At 35.9% G+C, this 24503-nt stretch overlaps 1 protein-coding gene across 1 annotated transcript in view; it reads left to right on the forward strand.

Annotated features, from left to right (window-relative positions):
- Window positions 1–1520: 1520 nt before the first annotated feature.
- Window positions 1521–24503, forward strand: part of LOC116293375 (sortilin-related receptor) — a 37292-nt gene continuing 14309 nt past the window's right edge. Inside the window, exons 1-24 of the mRNA XM_089029057.1 lie at window positions 1521–1842; window positions 3982–4215; window positions 5008–5169; window positions 5900–5967; window positions 7086–7138; window positions 7692–7801; window positions 8217–8315; window positions 8989–9152; window positions 9718–9916; window positions 10534–10642; window positions 11224–11297; window positions 11688–11776; window positions 12248–12426; window positions 12938–13127; window positions 13718–13834; window positions 14234–14316; window positions 14958–15152; window positions 17211–17406; window positions 17923–18124; window positions 19220–19409; window positions 20284–20463; window positions 20955–21068; window positions 21501–21617; window positions 22478–22600. Coding sequence (XP_088885183.1) covers window positions 1540–1842; window positions 3982–4215; window positions 5008–5169; window positions 5900–5967; window positions 7086–7138; window positions 7692–7801; window positions 8217–8315; window positions 8989–9152; window positions 9718–9916; window positions 10534–10642; window positions 11224–11297; window positions 11688–11776; window positions 12248–12426; window positions 12938–13127; window positions 13718–13834; window positions 14234–14316; window positions 14958–15152; window positions 17211–17406; window positions 17923–18124; window positions 19220–19409; window positions 20284–20463; window positions 20955–21068; window positions 21501–21617; window positions 22478–22600 — 3550 coding nt within the window. The 5' untranslated portion in view covers window positions 1521–1539. The remainder of the gene's footprint in view (window positions 1843–3981; window positions 4216–5007; window positions 5170–5899; window positions 5968–7085; window positions 7139–7691; window positions 7802–8216; window positions 8316–8988; window positions 9153–9717; window positions 9917–10533; window positions 10643–11223; window positions 11298–11687; window positions 11777–12247; window positions 12427–12937; window positions 13128–13717; window positions 13835–14233; window positions 14317–14957; window positions 15153–17210; window positions 17407–17922; window positions 18125–19219; window positions 19410–20283; window positions 20464–20954; window positions 21069–21500; window positions 21618–22477; window positions 22601–24503) is intronic.

The following is a 24503-nucleotide window of genomic DNA, read 5'->3' on the forward strand; positions in this document are numbered from 1 at the left end:
AGTCGTAGTAGGAAAAATTATGGAATCGTCCTAGTCACTGTTTTTCGTTAAAAACCAGATGCTCGAAAACAAAGGAGAAACATATATAAATATAATTGAACACTGCATTATTTATATCAAAACTTATATGACCCAGAGCTCTGAATCCATAAAGCATTAACCGTGACTAACCGTTACATCTGGACTTATTGGAGCCGAACATTACGAACAAAAACACAACAAATACCTCAACGCATGTAAATATATATGTGATATATATGCACCTAATTGAAAAAACGTAGTCGGGTTCGAGAAGGTTATATCATCGAAGCTAAGACCGAAAAGGATTTTGGGTACTTCAAAATGTGTATTATATATATTTGCGTATAGACATGTAAAAATGCACAGTAGAGCAAAGTCGGTCGACCTAGATTAACAACATGCCAAAACCATGATGCATAAAATGTGCATAGGAGGGAAAAACTGCAATACGCATGAAATTAGCATAATTGTTTGTCTTCCCATGCTCCCCTTCGGTCTTAGCTTTGACGATATAACCTTTTTTCGAACCCGACTTTTTTTTTAATTAGGTGTATATATATGTTTATGTATACACACAAAGTACATAAACGTTGTAGTTTACATTTATGCATATATACAAATACAGTACAAATACTATATTTATAAAACACTCAACAAAATTATTCGATTCTGATTGGTCAAGAGGAGTACAATTAAATCCCAAATTGTACTCTGTAGTCCCAATTTAGTTGCTCAGTTTTGTCGAGTAAATAAAAAATAATTTAAAAAATCGCACGAATCTTCTTGTCCCATTCTGAATTTATAGATACTCGTGATGTTTTGAAAGTTCTCAAAATGAACTCGGATAAAGGCTGGTCCAATTTTGAAAACTTTCCGAAAACATCACTTGTACCTATAAATTTCGAATTGTACTCGAGATCGGGCGATTTCCTATTCTTCGTTTGCAATAGACGTCATAGCCGCCATGTTGGAAGAATTTGACAAAAGATTTTTCAATGGATTCTTTTGTTATATCTTCCAACATGGCGGACATCCCTTTTGTTATTGTGCTCTCTTGGGATTGATTGCAAACCAAGAATACAAATTTGTACCCGTTCATTAATATTTAAAATAAAAAAAAATTTTCACGAGATGTTTTATACGCAAAGAATAAAAATAAAATAAATTAAAAAAATAATTTGAGCGCAATGATATTTAAAAAAATATTTATTAGAGAATTTTTTAGGTCAAAATATTGAAAATACATAAATAAATATAATTTTTAATACCCGATACTTCAATGTGTCTTACATCAAAGTAAGGCATAAAAGTGTTTTTGTGTACTTTCAATCTATACACGATCATAGTTTTAGGCCCCGTCCACACTAGTCCGGGCGAATCCGGAACAATTCTTCACCGAAAACGAATTTTCGAAATGGAACCGAATAAATAAAAATTCGGATTGACGGGGCCTAAAACGCAGTTCTTATGATGTTTCTTACGTCACGTCATCACGTGACTTGCTGGAGGTACCAGGACATGCTAAGACAACAAAACGACTGTGTCAAAATGGAGCAAGGAAGCAGAATATTCTCTTTTCTAGCTCTCTTTATCCTACATACTGTCTCTGCAGATCAAGGTTTTGCAGGATATTATCCCTCAGTGCTTGTTCAACGTCGACAACCATTGCCTGGAGCGCCGTCTAAGTTGCATGAGATCAACTATGAACCGACTCCTTCGACACTGAAAAACCGCGATCTTGATGTTGACAAGATCTTCAAGAAGTTTGAAAAGCGTTCTAGGCGCTCTATTAACCCAGACTTTAGCCCAACAATAGTCGAGGTAAGTTGAAATATCTTTATAACTACATTAAATACGACAAAAAACTGAAATAAGTGTATTTATTGAAGAATTTTCTAGCTGTGTTGAATGTCGTTCTCTTCGTTCGTATTTCTGCTGATTAATAAACTTCACACTCATTCTCTTATGTAACTACATGTATGGTGTTAATCCAACCTTTAAATGACGCATCGATAATAAACCTTGCAGCTTCATTCACTTTTTTCCAACTTTTTTAAATATCTCTTTCGTTTCGTGGAGTTCAGGTAATTTTTACTTTCAGCAAAGGCAGATTTACTTCCGTAATCATTAGAGATCATATTTTCTACTTTATATCTAATCCTTCAGATCCAAGTCTGGTCTTCAGAATTTATTTATGATTTTCAGTTTATTGTTCTTCACATTGTTCTTCACGAAGAAGCGGAGAAAAGTAGATACATTATTATTTATAATAAAAATTAAAGTTAGAATGTTTAAAATTATCATTATTACGATTTTCATAAACGTGCGAACTCTGTGTCTGCGATCTGCACCCTGAAATTTGGTTTTTCGCTGCCGGCAATCAAACCTAATCAGTTGGAACCTTTCATAGTTTTGACTGGAGCGGCAAAAAAAATCAGTTTGCAACTCGGAGGCACAGAGTTTGCATGTTTATGAAAATTGCAGTGATTATGTATGCATACTATGGTTTCCATACTATGTAAGCTTCCATATATGTATACTCAAATGGAACAGGGCAAAAGACTATGTTTGGAAGCTTGGTTCTTAATGAGAGACAAGCTTCCAGAAATTATACATAGAACTCTATAATAAAGGACTCTAGCATGTGGGCTAGCTGTGCTAACACCAACTTTTAAAAGAGCATGGCCAATACATCAACAGTACACTGAAGAAGATAAGTCGAAACGTCTTTAAAAGTCTTTCGAAGATTCTAAGATAGAGACAAACATTTATAAAGTATTATGTATACTGCATGTTTATTATGTAGAAGAGATAGCTAGCTAAAAACTAGTGTGAGCTGCATCGGTGTTTCTAATGAAACAGTAATGATAAAAAGGTAAATTATACACCGTGAAAAGATGAAAAAAAAAAGGTGTTTTGGATGCTAGTCCTTCATGCTAGTAAGTTTTTCATCTTTTCAAGGTGTATAATTTACCTCTTTATCATTACTGTTTTATTATATAGATATAAGTGGTTTTTTTGGGGAAAACTTCACTAATATCTTTTATACCTACTATGTACATCTAGGACCTCAGTAAAATATTTTCCATATCCTCACTAGTGAAGATATCGATGACATCTTTTCTAATGTTTTCAACAAGTTTTTGTTTGTAAATATGTCTATATGAGAAAATAACATGTTGGCTTGAAGATATGAAGTTTATTTTATTTTTATGCTGAAAAATATTTCACTTGTTGGCTGTGCTCCCTCATGAAATATTTTCACCCTTTGAAAATAAACTTCATATCTTCATGCCACCATGCAATACATCCTCTATAGACTGATATACATGTAAGCATGTATTAGTTGAATATATAATTTATAAATTGACTTGCTTTGACGAGGTACAGCCCCATCCACCAAGGCACTAAGGACAGACAGGAAGTTAGATGTGTAGATGATGAACAAGTTTTACTTGACAAGTTTTGGCTGTGCCTGCAATGCCTTTTAATCAGCAGAGTATTAACAAAAAATTTTTTCCAGTCTCTTGTGGAGCAAAAATTAAAAATCACTTCAACCTATTTTTGCTTTAGCCGTCATTTTCTATTTTGACAGGAACGCAGAAAGACTGAGAACTAAACTCATTAATATTCCTTGCCACATTTTCCTTGTTGTCCATTTACATCAAATTTCAACCTTGACAATTTTTCCTTGACAAGGAAAAAATAGCATGCCAGCTTTTCCTTGTCAATTGCTTGTGTAGATGCGGCTTAAATGTAACTGGTCAAAATGACCGGCAAGGCTAACATTTGACTGGACAAGTCCCAGTTCTGGTTGGACATTGTCCAAAGACTGGCAGTTATTGTAAGCCCTGAGTATTGGCATAAAGTACATTCTATGTAGCTAATAATTGCTTGAATACTGTATAAAAGATTTACCCCAGTTTAAACACAAACTGTATTTTTGTATATATTTTTCAGATGAATTTAAATGACAGTCATCACAAGGCGTATGTACACTGGTCTGGCGATAACCATGAAACAGTTGTTGTACTAACTGTTGATCCAGTCATGACCTCAAGAAGCACCAGTGCTGTATGGATCTCCAGAGACTATGCTCAGACCTTTGAAAATTATACTCATTATTTTAACCTTTCTAATGGTGCTCCAGCGCAGATAAATTTGTTCTTTTCTTCTCCCATTGATAAAACAAAGGTATGTTTTAAAAAGAAGTTTTAAAAAGAAGTTCAAAACACATTTATATATTAATGAGGCATATTCTTATTAGTTTAATATGATTACTATTATTAAATCATATATATTATAGAATTATAGACTTATTTGTTATGATTATTATTGCTTTTATGTATTTGTACATTGTATATTCTATAAATTATTTTTATTATTTATTATTATTATATAAATTATATCTGTAAAGCACTTTGAAATTTTATGCAAAGGGCTTAATAAAGTTTATTATTATCATTATTATTATTATTGTTATTATTATTAATTAATTTGTTACAAATATATTTAGATATTTTATATATAGATTTTGATTACATTCTTTGGCTAGGATCCTATGATAATGCATTATTAAAGCTACTGATTGTTAAAATTATTTATTATTATTATTATTATTATTATTATTATTAATATGTGATGCCATTCTGGCAGCTTGCAAGTGCTAATCTATCAGCTATGGCCAAGTGGTATAATATGCTTAACTGATTGAAAACATTTTCAATGAGACCATTGACCATTGACCTATGCATGATCGATCAATGACAATTAATTAAAAAATTAACAGCTCTTGATCGCTTACCATGATTGCCATCTTTCTACTGTAGTAGTTACAATGTACATTTATATTTTTCTAATCTCGTCAAAAAAGGACCTAGCTTATTCAAAGGCAAAGGTAGCTCACAATAATTGAATGCGCTCAACAAAACCAAACTCTGCTATATGGTTTACATGGTCCTTGACTTTTCCTGTATTTTTTTCCAGTACATTTTTACAGACAGAAAGAATAAGATGATTTACAGCACTACTGATGACTGCAGGACGTTTGAAGGCACAGCAATATCATTCTCACCTGATGATATTTCCTTCCATGTTTCCAACCCAAATGTGGTACTTGCTTATGACAAGACTTCTTCTGTCAAAAGGGTAAATAGTTACTGATCCTAGGCTTGATAAACAATGCGCTTGCCTCTCACCAATGTGACCAAAGTTCAATTCCTGCCGGGTTTGATGTTGTATGTTAAGAGAGAATTCTTTTCGTATTCAAGCAGTGAGTACCAACAACTATTTTCTTGAAGAAAGGCTGTTGTACTTGTAAGGCTAAAATCTTGTTATGCAGAAAGTTTAACTTGTTTGGAAGTGGAGATGACCGATGAAAGTAGAATCAAAGTGTACCCAAAGCAAAAACTTGAATCGAAAATGAGGTTTAGGCCTTCATTTGCTTATTTCCCGTATATTTTCTATAAAAAAGCCTTACAAAGCTACATTCTAACACAAATGCAACAAAACATCTTTGTACGATTAAAAATACCGCTTCAAACAGGCATTTTATCATGGTACATCAGTTTCTAACTGTTTAAAAAAGGTTAGTGTTATCCCAAAACAAAAGTTGGGATCAAAACTTCTACGAAGGTCTAGTTTTTGGCACTTTTTGCCATTATTGCTCATTATTGAAAAAAATTTCCTCTGAATAGAATTGCTTCTCTGGGATTTCCAGTTTTTTTCCCTTCGTAAAAACCAACTTCTAAATTCCAATTGGAATTACAGTTTCCCTGTAGAAATGCTGCAGACTGCTAAATCCCATAAGAATTAATTTACATTTTTTATTTTATTTGTGAATGGACAATTATGTATTGACAATCTTTCTGTTTGTTAGCTTTATGTCTCAAAAGACTTTGGCAAGACATGGACAATAAAGGATGAAAGGGTCAAAACCTATTACTGGTGAGATTCCCCCCTCCCCCCCTCCCCTCTTTAGTTTGTTTGCTGTCATTGTTTACTATTGCTGAATTTTGAAGGCCAATAAAGTTGTTAAAAAAGTTGAAAAATAAAAGATGATACAAATAATTAAATGAAAATCAATTTTTTTGCTTTTAATATTAATATTTCAATAATGATAATCATGATGGTGATGATATTTTAATAATATTTTGATAATATTAATATTTTGATAATGATAATAATGATGATGATAGTGATGATGATGATGATAATATTTTAAATAGCCAAATGGTGTTTGATTGTTAGGATGCCAGTAGATATATGTAAATGGTGGGATGTTGCTTACTGTGGCTACAACATTCATGTAGTACTTATATTCCTCAATGTTGTGCTAATGTATTTTTTTAGTACATACCCTGTATTATATTTATTTAACAATGTTCAATATTTAACAGTAACATTATTATTCGCTGAAGGCAAAGTTAATATTGGCAGGGAATATTTACCAAGATGCGAGTCTTCAAGCGGCTTGACAAAAAATATTCCCTGATATTCACTGAGGCTGAGGCAAATAATTGTAGTATTGGTATTTTTAGCAGAAGTAAATTTGTATAGGAAATCGCACAATCTTGAGTACAATTTATTCCGAATTGTACGAGAAGATCGTGGGATTTTTTGTTTATAGTTTACTCAACAAAATTTCAGTAAAAAATGCGAAGCGACGCTGTTCATCTTTGTCTATTTGGCGGCCGATTTTCAGTCCATCGCGCAACTGAAATGCATAAAAAGGATTTAAAATTTTTATATATTTTTTTAAGTACAAAATGATAGAAAATAATTTTACATTCCAAGTTTTGGCCGTGTTTCTATAGCGACTTAATTCGGTACTCCTATGGTGTACAATTAATGCTATAATTGTACTCCTCTCGACCAATCAGAGTCGAGTAATTTTGTTGAGTGTACTATTAAATAAATAACAGAGAAAAAGTGCCTTTACTGCTATATTCATCTGTAGGTGAATATAAAAACGTATATTAAGACGTCAATTGTGACCAATGAGAGTGCCGTATTTATTATATTCACTTGTGTAAAATACTAATTTTTGATTATGATTACCACAGGGGAGTTTCTCCATATGAAAGTACAGATACGTTGTATATTGAGCGTCAAACAGGTATTGCAATCTTACTAGAAAATGGGTGCTGTATCTAGACTCAGATTTCAAGCTGTCAGGCCAGTGTACTCGTCCCTGAAATCCAACCACTTGAATTCAGAACCTAGGGAAGTACAAGTGGCATATAGTAGTGGTTCTCAATCCCTGACCTCTGGCAACCTGGGACCATTCATTTTCTGGACTCAGCGTCATGTGTGTAGAGAATGCCTTTTGGTTACTCTCCTGTGCTTCAAGGCCTTTCCTCCAGCTTCTCCACCTCAAAAATCGACTTCTAAATTTTAATTCAATCTATCTGTACTGTAGCCTTATGAAGTGGGTGGAAAATCTGTTAGGCTTTCCGTCCTCCTTGGAGTGGAATTAACGTGATTACATTCTTAGATTTAAGGGAATGACTTGCCTTGAATTTTAAATTAATTCAATTTATCTTATCTGGATTTTGAAAGAAAAGAAAAAATATATAAATAAATAAATAAAAAAAGAGCAGCAAGGCCATAATAAAGTATGGTTGTCTAAAAAATTCCAACATCCTTTTTCATTGGTTTCTGACTGACAGGTAGCAAATCTGTGGTTGTCAAAACTGACTATAACACAAATACTGCAGTGTCTCTGATCTCAGGAGTGACCAACTTTGAAGTGATGAATGAATACATGTTTGCTACTAAGGTAATAAAGGGGATGATTTAATTTGTAAGTCAGCGCTGCTGCCTATAATATTATTTCCACTCATACAAGACACAGAGAGAGCTCTTGACTAGCTACAGTATCTCAATATCAAAATCTGTTACACAAATAAGAGGGCTTGCAAGAGCAAATTACGGTATTCAGGAAATACCTGTAAATGATGTAGTTCCAAGCTGGACTATCAAACTTCATAGTATTATACTCTCTCTAGTATATAGTTTGACAGGAACCGTTTGAAAGGGCATCTTACAGTTTCAGGGTTTACATTATTAGGAAGTAAAAGGTAATTGGTTTAAAGTTATTTTCAGGGGGTGAGCTTGTGGTGCATATGAATACCTTGCTTATTATATATTTAAATATTATTATTTATCAAATTATGTTTTTCTCTCTCTTGTAGCCTAAAAGCAGCCGCACCTCTGATGGCTTAATCCTGATGGTATCCTTAAACCGTGGTCCATTCAGAGCTGCTCAAATACCAACACAGATGCCATCAATGGTATGTATTATTTAGTTTAACTAATTAAAATATTAATTTGTTAGGGATGGGGGTTGGGGTATATCCAGGGTGTCATATTGGACTAGTATAGAGTGACCAGTAGTAAGTGGTTTACTAGATTTTCACAAACATGCAAACTCTTTGTCTACAAGCTGCGCACTGAAATTTGGTTTTCCGCTGCCGTCAATCAAACCTAATCAGTCTGTACCTTTCATATTTTTGACTGGCGGCAGGAAAAAAACAAAGTTCAGCATGCAACTTAGCTTGGAGACACAGAATTAGCATGTTTATGGAAATTGCAGTAATGTTTTAGTGGTTTAAACGGAATGGTGACAGAGAGTTGAAATTCAACTTTCAAAAATAAATATTAATGGTGAAAAATGGTGAATTTTGGTGCATAAATCAAAGCCTTTTACATACAGTATATTAATGCCAGTGCTCAAGACTAGCTTGACAGTTTGGCTAAGTTAGAAAGTTTGTCAATTTAGTTGCATCTACAGTTTTTAGTACACTTTTGCATTGTGTTTTAAAATTTTATTTCATAAATCTGTACAAAAGAGTGGGGCAAGGGATATAATAGCTCATTAAACCTGCCCTCTCTATATAGTCACAGGCATACCATAAGAGGAAATGCTTCTTAATTGTTAGTTTTCTTTCAACTTGTTTACTGCAGGACTTCCTAGTGTGTGATGCTTCAGAGAAGCAGGTGTTTTTAGCAGTAAGCCACGACCAGAGTACCACACACCTGTACATCTCAGATACATCAGGGATTAAGTACACATTATCGTTATCTAGAGTGCTGTACTTCTCTTACAAAACTGGAAATCCTTGGTTACGGTGAGCAATGCTACATTAATAATCCTGTATGTGATCCTGAACAAGATTTGAATCTGGCAAGAAGATCAGTCCTAGAGAAATAAAAAATGGGTTCATTCTGGGACAACTTTGTGAATCCTGCCACAAAAATGAAATACTCAAGATATGCATTATGCACTATATATCACATCTTATAATAGACAGTATATCAATTATTAATAAGTTAGTTACCAAAAATTGTAAAGATTAGACCACTAAGGCTCAGGTCAAACATCAAACTTCACATGAGCTGATCTTACGGCAGCCTCGTTATTCATTGTTTTAATTTGGTTCAGCTCATGTGAGGTTTGACATTTGATCCGAGCCTGTGAATCATGATTGGGGAAAATTTCATGTCAAACGTGTATAAATAAAAACTTGTAATCCCTTCCCTCCAAGGGTTCCTTGCAAGGCAAATGTGTACTCATGTACAGCTTGTACTCCTGCTACTGGTGACTGTGTTGGTTTTCCTCCATAAGATCAAAGGGAAATGAGTAGCCAACTACCAAAACTATTTTATTGTAAACGAATATTAAATATATTTCAGACGGTACATCAGCTATTCGTTTGTTGATGTGCACAAAGTGGCAAGTCTAAGGGGTGTGTACATTGCCACTCAACTGACTCCAGGGAGAGTGGGACGCCGTCACCTGGTATCTGTGATAACCTTCAATAAAGGAGGAGAGTGGAAGCTACTTGAAGCACCAAAGGTGGACAGTCTTGACAAGCCATTGAACTGTTTATTGGTGAGTACTGTCAGATCATTGTCAGTTTGTTTGTCGCTATCACATGTTGCTCTCAACCGTTTGACCCCACCTTTTTAATGGTCATTCTCATCAACTGTGGATTATGGAGTATTGTGTACTTTATTACCAGTTGACTCTTTTCAGTTGACAATTCATGGTTCCCCCCAGACAATAGCGAGCCAATCATCAACAGAGCAGCAGTTTTCCCAGTGGAATTAAAATCTTTTCCCACAAGCAACTATGTGCACAGTATCTGTTTTAAAGAGAGTACTATCAAGGATAAGGAGGACATTTTATTTTCAAAGGACAGTAAACGATAGAAACAACTGATAATCAATTTTCAGGGATCAGATTTCTAAATTCTCAATAATTTGTTGCAGTAGCAACAGTAACTAAGGGAAGCAGAACCATGAATCGGCTGACTGTTTGGCCAACACACAATCAACTGCTGGCTGACTGTCAGCCATGCTCTGGACTACTGTTGGATGGTCATAAAGAGCATATTATTTCTAGATTATGGTTATGTCACATTGCCACTGAATCACTGTGCTGCTTAATATAAAATGCAGTGTCATGCATCGCCAGACCTAATTCTTTTATTCTCATGTTCCCACCAGCCCAACTGTTCTCTTCATGTTTCTCAAGAGTTTGGTAGTAAATACCCTTACACCAGATATTCACCAATGATCTCCAGCGAAAATGCTCCTGGTCTTGTCATGGCAATGGGTAAGATCTAAAAATTCATAGTGGTTGTAACTACAGTACTAGTCCAAGTTTCTCCTGCAGTCATTAATGTTTACTTATGATATCATAAAATTAATTAGTTACTTGAGCTTCGTTAGAGAATATTTATTTATTGCTGTCGTCTTTGAATCTCCTGCAGTCATTAATGTTTACTTATAATATCATAAAATTAAGTAGTTACTTGAGCTTTGTTTGAGAATATTTATTTATTGCTGTCGTCTTTGAATCTCCTTTATTATCTGCTCCAAGTACTGGTCAAACACTGATCACCATGTGCTTGCAGCTTAAAAGAATTCTTCTATTACAAACTTGCAATTCACATGATGCACATTTCACATTCTGGAGAGAGGAAAGAAAACACAGCAATACATTTGAGTCTGCTATTGCATGTGTACACCATACAGACAAGTTATATAAATTATTTAATAGAGTATGTTCTAATCACTCATCTGACAAATTCTGTAGCTGCCGTAGGAAGAGATTTTGCTAAGATTTGCCCCTCTGGCCCACTCTGACAGTATCTTCTATGTCGTAATCACTTCATGTCTGTGATTTGTTGGTAGGTACAATGGGAAAAAATCTTCAGATGAATGCAGATGTCTTCTTGTCTTCCAATGGTGGTTTGACTTGGCATGAGGTAGTATCAAGACAAATCACAAGTTTTTACAATTATTATTAATTATCATTAATTGATCAGTTATTGGTATTATTGATAACAGACATTCAACACTATCCTAGACTCCTATTGTGTTCATATTCCTCATTCATTTAACATCTCACCATCAATCCCATTCTTGCATTCTTCTGAATAAGCCAGAAGCGAGATGACGTTTTACCCCCATCTCTAGACCATAATCCTTTTCACATTGCTTTTGTTCTTTAATTATGACTATTGTTCCTGTATTCTCTAAGGAATCAAAAAGTTTAATATGAAAGAATTTTAAAAACTATTATGGTATATAGTCGGGGGTAAAACGTCATCTTGCTTCAGGCTTATTCATCCTTCTATTCTGTCCTTGTACTATAGGTACTGAAAGGATCTTTTTATTACAACATTGGTGACCATGGTGGCATTCTGATTGCAGTTCCAAGGTGGTCTCCAACAAACCTGATATAGTAAGTCGCCTATAATAAAATATTATTTTTTTACGGAATGATGAGGCTGAGCATGATTTCATCATAATTTATCAACTGCCCTGCCCTGCTCTGCCCTGTCGTTTTGTTTCACATTTCATTTCATTTTATTTTTGAATGATACAGTAAATCATGTAGTCCTTTATTTCAATATGACAATGTAGCATTAATATATGTATTTATCTATGATGAGCTGATGATTCAAGCAAGGCATAGACATTGATCATGTGGCAGCCATGTTGACTGAAACAAGATAAGATTTTCACATGCACAGCCTTGCATTCAAGTGCTCTAAAATAAATTTATGCAGGTTAAACAAAGGTTTTTATAATTCCCCTGAGATAAACATAGCTGCCGTGTAAGGTCCATAATATTTATTTGTTTTTCTCATCATATGCATAATTTTGTCTTGATTTTCTTATCATAGTGAATGATTTTGTCTTGTTTTCATAGCTACAGCTGGAATGAAGGAGAGACATGGCTTACAACGAAATTCCTTGATACTGAAAGAATGCGGGTGTATGGACTTCTAACAGAACCAGGACAAAAAAACACCAAGTTCACTATCTTTGGCTCTCATATCCAGAAACATGAGTGGACTGTAGTGCATGTAGATCTGAGGAAAGCATTAGGTAATGGGTAGAAAATATTGACATTTTATAATAGAAGGTTTTGTCGTACTGCTGTTTTCAAAATTCTATAGGCTCCTTGCTCTAAATTCCTACCTTGGTGGGTGTTTGTTGTTTGTGGATCGTTTGTCGTCTGTTTATCACCTGTAGTGATGTCCTGTCGACTAACTGTCAACCAATTGAGATAATCTGCTGACCAACAAACCAACAGTTTCTGTTTTGATTTTATAGTGCTGAATTCATAAATATTGGGTGGAAATTTCTATTGGGTGTGTGTGGGTGCAGGGGGTTGGGTTCCAAAACAAGGAGAAATATCAAGATTGAAAATACTTCCACCCCCTAAAATGAAGAATTCTTCTGACTGTGTTGATTGACCTCCCAGAATTTTCAAATTTTCTTTTGATATATACTGCTGTCATTGTTTGTATGTTGCTTCAACTTCAGTTTGAGCTAATGATGAAAACATGGCAATAAAGATCAGCCATTACTAACCTTCTAAACCTGTATTTTAAAGGAAAAACATGTTCTACTCAAGACTACAAGTTGTGGAGTCCAAGAGATGAGAGAAACTCGTCTGCGTGTCTGTTGGGGGTAGCAGCCAAATATCAGAGACGTATTGCACATGCTCACTGCTTTAATGGATATGATTTTGAGCGTGCAGTGTCACAATCCCCTTGTCCTTGTGTGAGGGAGGATTTTGAATGGTATAGTGTTCAATTCATTTATGAGACATTTAATCGAAGACTAGCATGGCCATTTTGTATTCTGACCAACTATTGACCAATGACTGTCCATCATTGGTTAACCATCAACCAATGACTGTCCATCATTGACAAACCTCCAACAAATGACTGTCCATTATTGACCAACCATTGACCAATAATTGTAAATCAAATGCCAACACCAACCAATGATGACTGTCCATCATTGACCAACCATTGACCAACCATTGACCAATGATTTTAAATCAAACACCAACACCAACCAATGACTGCCCATCATTGACCAACCATTGACCAATGACTGTTTTTTAAACACCAACACCAACCAATGACCGTCCATCTTTGAGCAACCATTGACCAGCGACTAACCATCATTGACCAACCATTGACCAATGACTGCCCATCATTGAGCAACCATTGACCAATGACTGCCCATCGTTGAGCAGCAATTGACCAATGACTGCCCATCATTGACTAACCATTGACCAATGACTGTCTATCATTGACCAACCATTAACCAATGACTGTCCATTCAAGTGACTGCTTCCTAAAGAAGATATTTTGTCTTGTAGTGATATGGGTTATGTGCTGAGTGGAGACTCATGTATATGGGATACAACAAGTGGGTTGCAGCCCACTTCCATGCCATCATACTGTCCTGCAGGCACCTTCTATACTAGAACCAAGGGGTGAGTATTCAACAATGTAATATTAATAAATTAGGTAATTCAAATTAAAAGGTGCACTCTGATTGGTCAATTTTCCTTTTGCATAATTATTCAACATAGAAAAGTGAGCAATTTACTTTTTCCAAAAAAATATGAGTGGAGTTGATGTAGAGAAAAACTCTCTTTTCCAAAAAATTAATGTAATTGTACAAAATTTGATTGTTGGATTGCTGGATAAATATTGAAAATATGGGATCATAAAAAAATCTACAATGCAAGAAAGTTCAACTTAGACAAGAGAAAGACTCACAAACAGTTCGAAAGCAGGAACAGATATCTAGCAGGAATCAAACTCAAGCAGATATTGAACCCAGATTGAATAAACTGGAGGCTGGCATTTACTTTTTTTTCCTTTTCCAGGTATCGTAAAGTGGCTGGTAACGGTTGTGTAGGAGGCAAAGAAGATCTCTATTCACCTGAAAGAGTTTCTTGTCCAGTTTCTTGTGAGTAATGTTTGATAAGCTATTTACCCTGACTGTGTCAACCTACAGTATCTAGACAAACAGTACGTACATGTTTGTACAGATACAGTAATGTACATTAATAATGTAGTCTTGTTGGTATTTTCAAGACTTGATGTAATATAACTATGCTGTAATTTCACAACTGGTCAGTACAGTACTACACATTAAAACCTTCCCCATGCGAGGGGAATTCATGTTGTTTGCCTTACTACTATTTTCATTGCTACGACATTGGTGCTGATCAGGCCAGCAATAGACTACCTACAATCAAATATATGGTTCAGTACCTTAACATACTCTTATTGATGGCGGTATATTGCCAAATTTCCATTTTGTTAGGTCATTGTTGTCTAGATCAATGCCGTTGCAATGAAAAGTTAATGAATGAAGAGTTAACTCACGATGGCTCTCACACCTACACATATTTTCTGATGTTCTTAATCAGAGTTAAGAGGGAGGGGGATAAATAATATGGCTCATTTCTAAATACTTATTAATTTTGTCAATTTTCATATGATATACACTGTGAGCTGAGTTCAGAAGGCCATCTCATTGAGGTTTAATAAAATCATCTTGCTTAATTTTCTTTGCTAAAGGCATCAATAATGTTATTTTTACAGCCTTGCCAGAGTTCATTCTGTATGCCCAACAGGCTGCAATCAAGCGACTAAGCCTCCCATACTACTACCAAACCACTCTTCCCCTGACTGGTCTGAGGCAAACTATTGCTGTTGATTTTGACTACAAAGACAACTGTGTTTATTGGGCTGATATTTCACTGGATACCATTAGTAGAGCTTTCTTGAATGGATCTGGTACGCTTCAAATTATTCTTTATAATTATAAAAAGATATAACTAGCTAAAAACTAGTGTGAGCTGCGTCGGTGTTTCTAATGAAACAGTAATGATGAAAAGGTAAATTATACACCATGAAAAGATGAAAAAACTTACTGACGTTTCGGACACTAGTCCTTCGTCGGAGTAAAAGAGAAAGAAGTGGTAGAAAGGAGTGTATATATGATAGAATAAGACAAAAGAAACCAATGAGAGAAAGGTAGGCAAGGAAACAAAAACAAACAATCAAAAGACAAAAGAAAAGGTTAGTTGAAAATAAAGCGTTCATTAATCCCGTTGGGACTAAGAGTGCCCAATAGGTGAATAAGCCGCATTTCTTTGGTCTTGCGACAATCATTGTTGCCGTTAAGCAAAGAAAGACCGAAAACAATGAAGTCAGAAAGAGAATGGTTAGCTAGATTAAAATGGCGGGAAACTGGTTTGGTGGGATCGTTATTGCGAATATCATAAAGATGATTGCAAATGCGATCACCAAGACGGCGGCCAGTCAGAAACCCCACAAATCTAACTGGAGCTTGAAAAACTACTAATTGTAGTGTTTACCTTGCCATGTCTAGGAATTGTTCAAACTTTACATAATGGCTTACTTTTGAATCACCAAGCAGGGGAAACCCCTCGAATCTAACTGGAGCTGAATCTAATCCCGTTGGGACTAAGAGTGCCCAATAGGTGAATAAGCTGCATTTCTTTGGTCTTGCGACAATCATTGTTGCCGTTAAGCAAAGAAAGACCGAAAACAATGAAGTCAGAAAGCGAATGGTTAGCTAGATTAAAATGGCGGGAAACTGGTTTGGTGGGATCGTTATTGCGAATATCACAAAGATGATTGCAAATGCGATCACCAAGACGGCGGCCAGTCAGACTGTCGCAAGACCAAAGAAATGCGGCTTATTCACCTATTGGGCACTCTTAGTCCCAACGGGATTAATGAACGCTTTATTTTCAACTAACCTTTTCTTTTGTCTTTTGATTGTTTGTTTTTGTTTCCTTGCCTACCTTTCTCTCATTGGTTTCTTTTGTCTTATTCTATCATATATACACTCCTTTCTACCACTTCTTTCTCTTTTACTCCGACGAAGGACTAGCGTCCGAAACGTCAGTAAGTTTTTTCATCTTTTCAAGGTGTATAATTTACCTTTTCATCATTACTTTATAATTATACAGGTTCTCATTAATCCCATATAGGTAACTGTCCAATTGTTTTCTTAATTGGACAGGTCTTGTTGATATGAGATTAATTAGGCAGGTATATATTAATTAATAGGTAATGGGATTTCATGCTCCCCAATCAAGAAATAACTAGACTCGAAAAATTCCTCTGACTGCCACATTGGACTCGGCCTACGGCCTCATCCAATTTTGGAAGTCCTCGTCCAATTATTTCTTAATTGGACAGCATAGAGTCCTATTACGTAATACTAATTATCAAATATTCCTCTTAATAATGATTAAATTCAGGTTGCTGCGACCCATTAAAGGTGCAATAAGTCCTGACAGTACCCGGCCACCAACATCTCATATTGGCCAGGAATCTAAACAAATTACTGACTTAAATTTCGTGGGCATTTATAAAAAACAAAACCCTATTAAATGTTGGCCAAACAGTTCTGACAACTATCTGACATTTAACACACTGCCAACATCTTAATATATTGCAGCTTAATTGCTAGTTTTCAATCATTTCCAGGGGAGTGAAATAAAAAAGATATGGTAGCCATGTTGTTGGAAAAATGACATGTCTTTTCTTAAATTTATCCAAGTTGGCAGCTATGACGTCATGTGCAAAAGAAGAATACTTACTTTTCTTACTTTTGAATCACCAAGCAGTGGAAACCCCACAAATCTAACTGGAGCTTGAAAAACTACTAATTGTAGTGTTTACTTTCCCATGTCTAGGAATTGTTCAAACTTTGCATAATGGCTTACTTTTGAATCACCAAGCAGGGGAAACCCCTCGAATCTAACTGGAGCTTGAAAAACTTAGTACTAATTGTAGTGTTTTCATTCCCATGTCTAGGAATTGTTCAAACTCTGCATACTGGCCTACGTCAAGTAGAGGGTCTGGCACTTGATTGGCTGGGCAACAATATTTATTGGGTAGATGCTGGTGCCAAGAAAATTGAAGTTTCTAGAAAAGATGGACGGTATCGTAAAGTACTGTTTACAGGGGGATTGGACAGGCCTAGAGCTCTTGTACTGGATCCTAAGGTTGGGTATGTACCGCTATTGTTGGATATCATGTTTTTCCTTTACTACAGATAATAATTTATGTCATTCCCTTTCCATAAAAAGCGCTACTTGTAACCAAAAAAGTTATATTCCAACACAGTTAATAGAGGCTTTCTACTGTACCACCATGTTATGGCAGCCATGACAGGAGGCACAACAATATAGTCTTTCTCCCCTGAGAAACTGATCAGAGTAGACCAAATTTAATTGTTCCTCCTGTCATGGCTGCCATCATGTGATGGTGCAAATCCTCTTTTGACAAAAAAACCTTCAATTTGTTGTCGACCGGCTCAAGCCTACACAACTGAACCAAAAGGGATATGGGTGGTTTCCAATTCTCACATGAGATTGAAATTATTTTGTTTTGCATTCCAAATTGAGCTTCTTTGACATCACATACAAGGTATCTATTAAGCTGTTCCCACCCATGAAGACACTGAAGGGTAGTTGATAGAGATTACTAAGCCTTGTGGCATTGATATATTAACTGCATTTTTCAGGTACATGTACTGGTCAGACTGGGGAGCCAAACCAGTTATCGCCAGGGCTCACTTGTCAGGTGATAATCGCACTGACATAATCAGCACTGACTTGCGCTGGCCTAATGGTGTCACCATAGATTTTGTAGACAAGAAGATTTATTGGACGGATGCTGGAAAGGATAGGATAGAGCGAGCAAACTTAGATGGATCAAACAGAGAGGTAATTGTTGGAACAGTGGGGAATTGACTAGAGGCTTATCAGCAGCTGCTGATTAATAATAAAAATAACAACTTTATTAGTCAGGTTTTGCAACTGATAATTTTCAGGTGGCCCTGGATTATAAGTGATTTACATACATACAATAATAATTATAAAGAATGTTATAAATATGTAATATAAGAAGGATAAAACTAGTCCAAAAAGAAACTATATGAAAAAGGAGATATGATATTTTAGAAAAATTATCTCAGCTTTCCCCCTCACCCAAAAATTACCCCGCCCACGGCCCCACCCACCAAGAATCTTGCCCATCAGTAATATCCAATTATTGGAAAAATTTTTTTCGTTTTATCAGAAAAAAAGAGTTTGTTATAGTAAACTTTTTCATATAGATATTTAGTAAAATTGTATAGTTTCGTGAAGATTGTCCATAATCCAGAGGCTTAATGAATTTTTAAGTCTTAGGACTTTTACAAAGAAATGAATGTTGGCAGGCCAATTAACATAGTATTACGTCCATTTCTTTCAAATCCTATCTTCAATAGTGTGATCTTTATGAAACTTCACAGTCTCCCTACTATCTATAGGACGACTTTGAATATCAACTTCTTTTTCAAATGAGACAAATTTCTCTACAGCGTCATGACGTCACATGAAGTACCTCAATACTGTACATGTACAACAGGGCAGAAAAAAGGACAAGCCCGCTACTCTCACGATTTTTTTATTTGACTGAGTTTAATACTCCAAATTTTTAAGCGTTTCATTTGTGTAACTGCTGCACGAAACTTGTGACGAAATTTTGTCGAATTATTAGAGTAAATCTACTTATTAGTGTTCACGAAAATGTCAGTTTTTCTGCTGATCAAAATATCAACTCATCCAAAGTACTCGGCTTTATATCTCAAATACGCATTCAATAAATTTTGGTCGCATTTGATATTTTGCTGTATGGCTCCAAAAGAACGTGTTTACAAAATATTGAGCTTAAATACGTAAAGCTGTCCTTATGGCGAAAGGCCAAAAACCATTTTTCTACCCTGTCTACATGTACAGCTTAGTAGATGTTACTATTTTGTTTTTCTTTTCTCTCAGGTAGTGGTGTCTGTTGGTATTCCTCATCCTTACTCCATCTCCATATATAGAGACTCCATGTTCTGGGATGACTGGTCAACACACTCTATCATGCGAGCACAGAAAAGAAGAGGTGACATGCGTAGGGTTGTGAAAAATGGCTTAAGAGGAATCATGGACCTCAAGGTCTTTCATCGAGACATACAACAAGGTAAAGAGCAAACCAATTACTAGTAAAATGACATGCAGTGACGCTGGAGAATATGATAAATATATATTGAATCTGTTTAAATTTTGGTCCCAAGGTTTTATTGAGATTTGTTTCAAGTGACAATAAATTATCGGTTCAACAGCCTATCCCTGTCTGGAGGCATAACACTAATATACTAACAAATCAACTTATGATTGTAAGCTGCACCGCTGCTAATAGCGCCTTAATATGCAGCCCGTAAAGTCCTCCACTGCAATGTAAAGCGCATTGAGACAGTGTGATAATAAATGCGCTATATAAGAACTCTATTATTATTATTATTGTTATTATTATTATTATTATTATTATTATTATTATTATTATATGAGTGACAATATAGTACCGAAGTGTAACGCCATCAAATTACAAATTCTACAATTCATTTTGAAATTTCCATTGCCTACATTTCTGCCAACTTTAAGGCTGTTCCAAGCTTTAGTAATGGAGATCTGATGTCACCAAAGAGTTGAAGTCTTGAATAATGATTTAATTTTGTGACGTCATCGGTTCGGTACTATATTACAACATTGTCAACCTTGACAACTATAATAATATAACGACAAAAACATCAAGATTAGTGAACGACGGTGACAATAACGAACATCGTCAATTGCAACATTAAAGGACAATGCCAACTCCTTATTTTGATTATCTACTTTATACTCAATCTGGAACCTGCAATTTCTTTTTAAAAAATTTCCTATTTTTATTGACTGTATATAATATTATTATTATTAAGCGCTCTTGAATATTGTATAGTATGAGCGCTATATAAATTTTAGCAATTATTATTATTATTATTATTATTATTATTATTATTATCTATTCATTTCAGGTAGCAATAACTGTTCTAGCCAGAGTAAGTGCAACTTCTTGTGCCTTGCTTCACCCACCAGACCATTCTACACATGTGCCTGCCCTGATAACATGCGTACAGTCACCTCATTGTCTGGAAGGGTTACTTGTGAGTGCCTTAATGGAGAAGATTTAATCAATGGAGAATGTCAGGCAAGAAGTATGTTCAAGTTGTTTAAATAATCACATTAATTAAACTTTCTCTTTTATGCTGCCAATTCTTTTGCGAAAACAATACTATTCAGGAACTGTCATGGAAATCGTGGGTGGGAGTTTTCAAGATAACTATTTTCACTGACTATCTTGATCGGATCACCACCTTATTGTGGTGGGGCGGCTTGCAGTCCCACTGACCCCTAGAGCTATTCCAGTGGAAGTCTTGTACTCCTGGTATGGTCATCCATGCCGGACAGGTCGAAGGATAGGGGCGAAACGAATAGTGGTCCTCCAGGTTGGGCTAAGGACTGATAACCCGCTCCTGTAAAAAAGGTTTACTATAGAAACCTAAAGACCTATGTGACTTGAGGCGTGAGGAGGATAGGTAACAGGTATTTTCACGGACAGCATGGTATAGATCATAGCTAATAGAGTCCCCCTTCTATTGAGTACAGTGTGCATAGATCAAATGTTTAATTCTTACTTTGTTTTGAGGTGGTACTTGTGCTACAAATCAGTTCCTGTGTAACAACAAAAAATGTATTCCTACAACCTGGCGGTGTGATCATGAGAATGACTGTGGTGATAATTCTGATGAACAAGGATGCCGTAAGTTGCATTGTATTAAGAAATTTATAGAATTTGATCTAGGTCAGGGCACTGCTATCTATAGCTTACAGATCCGATTGGGAGAGAACTAATAAGCACAGACCTCTCCACGACGTCCACATTGATCAGAGACTGCGCAAATAAAAAACTAGGTTCAAGGAAAACGTATTTTTGCTTTTCCAAATGCAATGATTTTAATTTTTAATTGGTAAAAGCCTCGTCCTTTAACACTGCCTTAAGTCAGAATTTTTAGGACTAAAAAATCCTGCTGTATGCTAGTGTCATAGAACTTGTTTTGGAGTCATTTTGGTTAGCAATTGGAAGTCGCAATCAAAATGAAAATAAGCGATAAATGGATTGTTTGATTCATCCATCATGGCGGCTTTGGTGTCGTCCACTTACCAGTAACTGAGTCATTTATTTTGTCTTCAGCCTACTCAACGTGCAAGCCAACAGATTTTAGGTGTACCAGCGGTACTTGTATCAGACAGTCCTGGAGGTGTGATCATGATGATGATTGTGGAGACATGTCTGATGAAAGGAACTGCAGTAAGTATACCCCTACCCGATGCACAGATAGATAGTTATTATCGATTTATTATCGATGGGTAGGGTCAAGGGGAGATGGGGGGGGGGGGGGGGGGGTGGGGGGTGAATATCCTTGCTATCCAGAGATTTGTTCAAGTGACAATTCTCGTTTTCGGCGCTAGCCGTCACGTGGTATAAATCGTTTTAGATTGTGTTACAGTCACCAAAAAGTTCGGACACTGTTCTCGAATTTCCGTATAAATGTACTGACTCTAAATGAACTATTTACTTGGTTAATGTTTAGTTAGTTCTCTAAATACAAGTAAATGATCGTTTTTCTAGCTTGATTGAAAAGGTGAATTGGTCCAAAAGGTTAAATGATATTTAGTCCAGTACTCCAGTTTCGAATCTTATGTTACTCAGAGTTAACCTCGACTTGTTATAAAATATCCATGTGTTCAAAAGTGTTAACATTGTAATTATTGTGCATTCTGTGCCTTCCCGTCTGTGTTTATTAATACGAAATAAAGCTAACCCTGGGTATACACTATAATCAAGGAAATACAGTGTCGTCTTTTAAAACCCTAAATTCTTAAAGCAAATTGTGCAGGGTCTATTAGACCCTTTTACCTTTGTTGGGCGATATGTTTTTCTTGTGCTGCTGTTTTTTGACAGACCACGCGTAATTCCCTAAAGTACAATTTCTTTGTTAAACGGTTGCGCATGAGAAAACACTTGAATATGGATACAACTGTAACGAATCTTATTCTCAGTGGAATGGCATTTGGTCTGAAATGGGAAAACATTACGCCCAAGATAAAAAGGGTCTTTGAGAGGTTCTTATATCCAAGTCACTCATGATATTTCCTTTCTTTTATTAGCCTTTCCTACTTGTGGACCTTCCCAGTTCACATGTGATAACAATCGTTGCATATCACGAAGATGGGTGTGTGACTATGATGATGACTGCCGTGATGGTTCAGATGAGAGGGGTTGTACACCTGGTAGGTGAACTATCGAAAACTGCTTGACATACACTAGATGCATGATATATAGATAGATCTGTAGTAATCAGCATAGCCATGATGGTTCAGATGAGAGGGGTTGTACACCTGGTAGGTGAACTATCGAAGACTGCTTCACATACACTAGATGCATGATATATAGATAGATCTGTAGTAATCAGCATAGCCACGATGGTTCAGATGAGAGGGGTTGTACACCTGGTAGGTGAACTATCGAAGACTGCTTCACATACACTAGATGCATGATATATAGATAGATCTGTAGTAATCAGCATAGCCATGATGGTTCAGATGAGAGGGGTTGTACACCTGGTAGGTGAACTATCGAAGACTGCTTGACATACACTAGATGCATGATATATAGATAGATCTGTAGTAATCAGCATAGCCATGATGGTTCAGATGAGAGAGGTTGTACACCTGGTAGGTGAACTATCGAAAACTGCTTCACATACACTAGATGCATGATATATAGATAGATCTGTAGTAATCAGCATAGCCATGATGGTTCAGATGAGAGGGGTTGTACACCTGGTAGGTGAACTATCGAAGACTGCTTGACATACACTAGATGCATGATATATAGATAGATCTGTAGTAATCAGCATAGCCATGATGGTTCAGATGAGAGGGGTTGTACACCTGGTAGGTAATCAGCATAGCCATGATGGTTCAGATGAGAGGGGTTGTACACCTGGTAGGTGAACTATCGAAGACTGCTTGACATACACTAGATGCATGATATATAGATAGATCTGTAGTAATCAGCATAGCCATGATGGTTCAGATGAGAGGGGTTGTACACCTGGTAGGTGAACTATCGAAGACTGCTTGACATACACTAGATGCATGATATATAGATAGATCTGTAGTAATCAGCATAGCCACGATGGTTCAGATGAGAGGGGTTGTACACCTGGTAGGTGAACTATCGAAGACTGCTTCACATACACTAGATGCATGATATATAGATAGATCTGTAGTAATCAGCATAGCCATGATGGTTCAGATGAGAGGGGTTGTACACCTGGTAGGTGAACTATCGAAGACTGCTTCACATACACTAGATGCATGATATATAGATAGATCTGTAGTAATCAGCATCGGTAGGACACATAATGAAGGCCAGTAGTCACCTCCTCGTTGCTTCTTTTCTTTCTTTTTTCTTATAAAAAGACGGTAACTACCACTTTTTAAAATAACGATAATAACTTATACAGTAACTACCATCCATTTGTACCAATAAAAAATGATGATAATAATGATAATAAGTATAGGTAATAGGACTACAGCTGTCAAATTTGGAAATAATTTGATGAAACAAATTTCGAGCACTGACAAAATTAGAAGGGGCCGATAGGCCGAGGAATTTTTTGAATTCAATTATTTCCAAATTGGAAAAACATTTAGTCCTATTGCAGATTAATTATATCATCCCAAACTATACTAGACTGATTCCATAAGTCATAGTTTTCCCTCGAAAGAATGCGAATGGAAACGATCCAAATGAATCTTTAATTTGGACAGGAAAGAGAATTTGAAAATAATACAATAGTTGCTTATATGGGAATATAGAGTGAGGATACAATTATAATGATAATAATGATAATAATGATGATAATAAACTAACATCCTTCACCCACCTGTCGTGCGGTAGGTCTTGGTTTCAAATATTGACCCTGATCTACACTCTGAGTCTTAACCTTCCTGAGTAGAAAGTCTGCCTTTGCTCCATAAATATCTTCAAATGGTGAAATCTTTGCCGTGACTTTGAATGGCCATGTAAAATAACAGCCTGCTCTCATTTTGGAAGGTTAAACATAGAAATCACAGGTTTATAAGCTTAGTTTATAAGCTTTTGAGGGCCACAAGTTAATCAGTT

Source organism: Actinia tenebrosa, unplaced genomic scaffold (assembly GCF_029948245.1).
Source record: "Actinia tenebrosa isolate PJP-AT-01 unplaced genomic scaffold, QUT_ActTen_1.0 PGA_scaffold0__85_contigs__length_37466705, whole genome shotgun sequence".
Taxonomy (NCBI): Eukaryota; Metazoa; Cnidaria; class Anthozoa; order Actiniaria; family Actiniidae; genus Actinia; species Actinia tenebrosa.